The sequence below is a fragment of the Raphanus sativus genome, chromosome 2 (genome assembly GCF_000801105.2).
Source record: "Raphanus sativus cultivar WK10039 chromosome 2, ASM80110v3, whole genome shotgun sequence".
Classification (NCBI taxonomy): domain Eukaryota; kingdom Viridiplantae; phylum Streptophyta; class Magnoliopsida; order Brassicales; family Brassicaceae; genus Raphanus; species Raphanus sativus.
The window spans coordinates 722,993-728,992 of NC_079512.1; the positions used below are offsets into that span (position 1 = coordinate 722,993).

The 6,000-nt window shown below is 36.7% G+C and overlaps 2 protein-coding genes across 2 annotated transcripts; one reads left to right on the forward strand and one right to left on the reverse strand.

Annotated features, from left to right (window-relative positions):
* The first annotated feature begins 1,359 nt into the window (after window positions 1-1,359).
* LOC108827365 (DNA repair protein recA homolog 1, chloroplastic) lies at window positions 1,360-4,343 on the forward strand. Its single transcript, XM_056993863.1, has 13 exons — window positions 1,360-1,645; window positions 2,166-2,257; window positions 2,369-2,444; window positions 2,517-2,579; window positions 2,661-2,790; window positions 2,877-2,962; window positions 3,066-3,191; window positions 3,280-3,384; window positions 3,484-3,540; window positions 3,619-3,681; window positions 3,758-3,834; window positions 3,941-4,013; window positions 4,098-4,343. The coding sequence occupies exons 1-13, from the start codon at window positions 1,409-1,411 to the stop codon at window positions 4,215-4,217; spliced, it is 1,305 nt and encodes a 434-aa protein (XP_056849843.1). The 5' UTR covers window positions 1,360-1,408; the 3' UTR covers window positions 4,218-4,343.
* LOC130499617 (photosystem II 10 kDa polypeptide, chloroplastic-like) lies at window positions 4,294-5,154 on the reverse strand. The gene is made up of 4 exons (XM_056993865.1): window positions 4,944-5,154; window positions 4,778-4,836; window positions 4,642-4,697; window positions 4,294-4,552 (listed from the first exon to the last, which is right to left on the reverse strand). Exons 1-4 carry the CDS (start codon window positions 5,101-5,103, stop codon window positions 4,405-4,407), a joined length of 423 nt encoding a protein of 140 aa, XP_056849845.1. The 5' UTR covers window positions 5,104-5,154; the 3' UTR covers window positions 4,294-4,404.
* Window positions 5,155-6,000: the final 846 nt, after the last annotated feature.

A 6,000-nucleotide genomic window follows, 5' to 3' on the forward strand; every position in this document is an offset into this window, starting at 1 on the left:
ATCATTTACACGAAAATATTGTAATGCGCAGTATTAAACCCAAATATATGTTAGCTTGTATACTATAATAATTTATTGTACTTTTTAATAATAAATTTTTTAAATTTAAATAAATTATATATAGAAATTTTATAAACATAAGATAATTGGAGTTAATTGGTTATTTTTTGCCCTTTTTATAAGTAGAATACATTACTAACAATTATTAAGTAAATAAAAATAAAATCATTTTGAAATATATTTGAAGTAAAAAGGAGTAATACATTATAACTAATTTCATTTTGTTGTTACATTATTTTAGAATACAAAATGGAGCAACACATCAGAAATGCTTTTAGAAAAACACGATGGACTTTTGAGGTTGCATTGTCATGAAAAATACTCCTGTTAGGATTCAATAAAATGGAGGAGATCGTTGATAAAAGTGTTGAGCTTTGCTCTTCATGCTTGACAAAAACAGTGCCAATCCAAAAGCCTTAAGAAGATCATATCAACTCAGTTAAATCTTTCTTTCTTTTATATTCTTTTGTCTAAAAGAAACTCTATTTTAGCACTTTCTCATTGCCTGATTGCTATGCTTGCTATGATTGACAACTACTTCCTCTGTTTTTTAAAGATGCATGTTGTAGGATTTTCATACTTATTAAGAAAACATATTAAAACTTAGTTATTAATGCATAGTTTTTTGTAATTTTATATTTTTTATATTTTTAAATCAATAGAATTTCAAGAAATGCAATTAATGTTTTTGAAACACACAATTTTTCATTATTAGTTGACAAAATATGCTTTGAAAATATGAAAAATACATCTTTATGAAACAATTTTTTTTCCTAAAACATCTACTCCCTCTGTCCCATTTTATGTGATGTTTTAGGTTATTACACATAGATTAAGAAAACACATATTTTTATGTAGTTTATCTTGGTAATATAAAAATACATTAAATAAAATTAGTTCAACCAATAATAAAAAAGTACAGTATTTTATAATTGGTCATAAAATTCAAATCATATTAAATTCTATCTAGATTATTGAGAACATCACTTAAAATGAGACAAAATAAAAATCCTAAAACACCACTTAAAGTGGGACAGAAGAAGTATCTTTCTGAAACGGAGGGAGTATTATATATTTAATCTTTATTTATTAATTTTTAAGTTCATCACATATATTAAAAAATAAATAGATATTTTTGTTTATATTTAAAAATATTTTTTTTGGAACGTCAAAATATTAAATCTAAAAATCAATATTTTATATAAAACTTATGAAAAGTAAGAATTGTCGTCAAAAAAAAAATGAAAAGTAAGAATTATTAATTTATTTTAAAAGTCTTGAAATATAAGTTCTTCTTCTTCTTCTTCTCCTGCTGCTGTCTTTTCGACTCTTTGCTTAAACCCAGAAGATGGATTCATGCCTGGTGTTGTCTCTAAAGCTCCATCCTTTCTTCAATCCTCTAAACCCTTCCACTCCATGCTCCTATTCTCCACAGCTCCGTCTCTCCTCTTGCAACTCCCGCCGCTTCTACTCTCCGGTCACCGTTAACGCCGCCAAGAAAACCTCTCAGAGCATCCCATCCGACTTCGATGACAGAATCAATGGCTCTTTATCTCCCGATTCCGATTCACGCTTCCTCGACCGTGTAACTTCCTTCTTCTTCTTCTTCTTCTTTCTCACTCTTCTGTAGATTCACTGTGAACATCTCCATTAGGTTTGGCTCTCCATTGGAGTCACTGTTAAGCTGAAAAGTCGTAACCTTTTGGAAGGTTATTCGCATTTTATTACAATTGTGGTCTGAAAGTGCTGTCCTTTGGACATGGGTAATTCAGACATATAGTTTATTACTTTGGTCAGTAGTCTATGTATTAAAAAGGAGTTTCGTTTTTATCACTCAGCTGTTTCTAGCATTGTTAATTTCTTGCATTGTTTCCGAGTCCACTCTTGTTGTGTTTGAGTTCTTTGCCTTACTAGCTTTTGTGGTCTGAAAGTGCTGTCCTTTGGACATGGGTAATTCAGACAGAGAGTTTACTCATGTATCAAAAGAGAAGAGTTTCATTTTTTTCTCATTCAGCTGTTTCTAGCTTGTTTTGCTTTCTTGCATTGTTTTTTGAGTCTACTCTTGTTGTTGTTGTTGTTTGTGTTTCTTGTCTTACTGTTTACAGCAAAAGGCTTTAGAGGCAGCTATGAATGACATTAACGGTTCTTTTGGTAAAGGAAGTGTCACAAGGTTGGGTAGTGCTGGTGGAGCTTTAGTGTGAGAATCTCTCTCTCTCTCTCTTGATACTCTTTCTTTATTCTATACTTCAAATTGAGCATTGTGGCAGGAAACTACAATGATTGTGTAACGTTTGTATATATATTGCAGGGAGACTTTTCCTAGTGGTGTATTGACGCTTGATCTTGCCTTAGGTGGAGGCCTGCCAAAGGGTAGAGTAGTGGAGGTATGCATTTGATTTCATAACAAGAATAAGAAGAAGAAAAATTGATAATTATTTTATAATCGGATACTGCAGATATATGGACCAGAGAGTAGTGGCAAGACCACACTAGCTCTCCATGCAATTGCTGAAGTGCAGGTTTATACTTCTTGCTTGTCAACCACTTCCATGTTTCTATCATCACACGCTGAAAAACATAGTTTGCTGCTGACTGTGCAGAAGCTTGGAGGCAATGCAATGCTTGTTGATGCAGAGCATGCCTTTGATCCGTCATACTCTAAAGCGTTAGGTGTTGATGTTGAAAATCTTATAGTGTGTCAGCCAGATAATGGCGAGATGGCTTTAGAAAGTAAACATTCTTAAAATCTCGTTTTATGAAACGTTATCTTCATGTGTGTGAGAACTAACTTGTTCTTTCTTCATTACTCTACACAGTTGCGGACCGTATGTGTCGTTCAGGTGCAGTTGACCTTATATGTGTTGATTCTGTCTCAGCACTTACTCCACGTGCCGAGATTGAAGTATGATGATGATATCATGTTTCTTTCTATCATGCAGCTTCTTCTTGGTATGAACTTTTTTTCTGAATTGAATTTTGTTTTGCTGACAATGTGTCATGGTTAGGGCGAGATTGGGATGCAGCAAATGGGGCTACAAGCTCGTCTTATGAGTCAAGCTCTCCGTAAAATGTCAGGAAACGCCTCTAAAGCTGGTTGCACACTTATTTTCCTAAACCAAATTAGATACAAGGTAACTGTGACTAATCCACTCACCGTCTATGTGTTACAAGCATGATGTGTTCTTGAACTAATATTGTTGTGTCTCTTATGCTATGAAGATTGGTGTGTACTACGGGAATCCAGAGGTGACCAGCGGAGGCATTGCGTTGAAGTTCTTTGCGTCGGTCCGGCTAGAAATTCGTTCTGCTGGGAAGATCAAATCTGTAAGCATATGTTGTAGTTTATATATATATATATATATCTGTGTGGTTTGCTTTCATGTAAGCTAATTTAATTTCTACTTCGCATTTACTTGTTTAAAGAGCAAAGGGGATGAAGATATTGGTCTTCGGGCTCGTGTGAGAGTACAGAAGAGCAAGGTTAGTTTGAATGAAGGCATAACATGTCAAGGGGGGGGATGAAGATATTTTTGCCTTAAATTCTATTCTGTTTTACAGGTTTCGAGACCGTATAAGCAAGCAGAGTTTGAGATTATGTTTGGGGAAGGAGTTAGTAAACTGGTATGCAATCATCAGTCTCTGACAAAAGATAAGAGTGTTTTTCATTGTTCTTTTAAATTAAACCTAAAACATGTAGGGATGTGTTCTTGATTGTGCTGAGATTATGGAGGTTGTGGTGAAGAAGGGTTCTTGGTACAGCTACGAAGACCAAAGGTATGGAGATTCTCAAAACATTTTGTGAAAAAAGTGGGGATATAGATGATGTGATATGTGTTTTTGTGTTCGGTCTCTCTCTCTCTCTCTCTCTCTCTCTTTTCAGGCTTGGGCAAGGAAGAGAGAAAGCACTGCAGCACTTAAGGGAGAACCCTTCTCTTCAAGACGAAATTGAAAAGGTTTACTTGCTTCTTCCCATGTGAATGTACGCTTTTTTACATTGATTCATTCTCCTTATGCGGTTTTTGGAATGGCTGTTGCAGAGAGTGAGATTGTTGATGTTAGATGGAGAAGTTCATCGATCAACTCCTTTGTTTAGCAGCAGCTCCTCCTCGGTCTCACATGATGAAGAAGGTGAAGAAGACGCGCTTGGCGAGTTCTAATCAACAACACTCATGGTTCTCTTCTCTATAATACTGTATTCAAGTTATTTTTCTTGTGCATTGAAAAGATGGGACAGACACAAACACTAGAGTTCTTTTATAAATTTCAAAAGTATGTTCTGAGCATTACAGAGAAGAGAGAAACAGAGAACACAAAACATAGAGAGAAACATGTCTTTTAAAAGATTTACTGAGCCAAAGCGCTTGTGTTGTACACAAGAAGAGCTCCTCCGGCGAGAATTCCGGCAAGCGTCACTGCCCAAATAGCCAATCCGGTGACTCCTCCCTTGTACACATCACCACTCGCTGACCACTCCTCCTCGTTGTAGATAGGACTGTGAGAAGAAACAGTCCAATCATTTTGTCAACATCAACATATGCTATGCTTCTTATTATATATGAAAGTGGTTATTATTCATTTTACCTGTATCCATCAACGTTAGCTCCATACTTGTCAACAAACTTGTAAACACCATAACCCTGAGGACAGAAACGACATCGTTTCAGTGAAGACTGAACTAAGAAAAAAGACACTTGTATCATTAAACGATCGGTATTACCTTGCCCTTTCTGCCGGAGGCGTCGACGCCGTCCCTCAAGTCCATGCTGCCGTTAACTCCTACAGAACAAAATGATCAAACGGAATAAGCTATAGTTTTAACGGTAAGCGTGTGTATAAATAAAGGTAAGAGAGTTCTGTTGTGTGTATATATGTTATGAACGTACCAAAGGGCTTGTCGGTCTTGATCTTCTTGACACCGCTCGCGACGATTTTGAAGGAGGAAGGAGCTCTTGCGAGCGACGGTAATCCTCCGGCCGACATCTTCTCCACCGAGAAACCCGCCGGTTTCAACGTCACCGATGAAAGCATCACTGAAGCAGCCATTTCTTCTCTCTCTCTGTCTCTCTCTAGCTAGGTGCGTGTTTGTGTGTGGTCTTTTCTATTATGAGAGGAGATGAAATGTGATAAGTGATTGTGGTTATGACACGTGGTGAATTCTGTGTGGCTTTCAGCTGGATACGTTATCTTAATTATTCTTCATATGTTTTGCCACGCCGGACTGTTAGCATTTTATAAAAAGAAACTTCAGATTAAACCGGTGTAAATTTTTGTTTTTTTACTTGAACAAAGCCCCGTTAGTTTGTTAGAGACTCGCAGTGTCTTTCAGCGCAGTTTGGTGATCTTGTCCTGCACACTGCACGTTGAGAATTGCCAGATGGTGAAGAAATGAAAACGCATTTCTGTCTTCTTTGCAGTCTTTGAACGGAGCATAAACGTACCCTGTTTCTTACTGAAATAGCCCGTGGTTTGGCGTTGACTCTCAAAGTTACCGTGAGTGGCATCTTTCCCCTGTCTTCTCAAATTAATCTTTGATTTTAAAGAAACTCTGTACCATTCCGAAGCTCTGTCTCTTGTGTATACAGATCAATTAACCATTTGAGAAGGGTCCTCTAAGCCCTCTCTTCCGTGGTGAACATGCTCTTCGACGGTATCCTACCGGGGACGAACGCTGCATTGCCTGCAAACTCTGCTGTTGGGATTCGAGACTACGTCAGAGACTACCTCAGAGACTACGTCAGCGAATACTTCAGGGACTTCGTCAGTCAAGATTTGGTGATGGAAATCAAACAAGATCGCATAACTTAAACCAAGACAAGGATGTCATATTAGGAAAAGGAAATATCACTTTATTGAAGGTGATAGGTTCCTGGAAATATTACTTCTCATGGAATTATGGAAGTTGCAAGTATTTTGGAATATTTCCTAATAGGTTTATGGAAA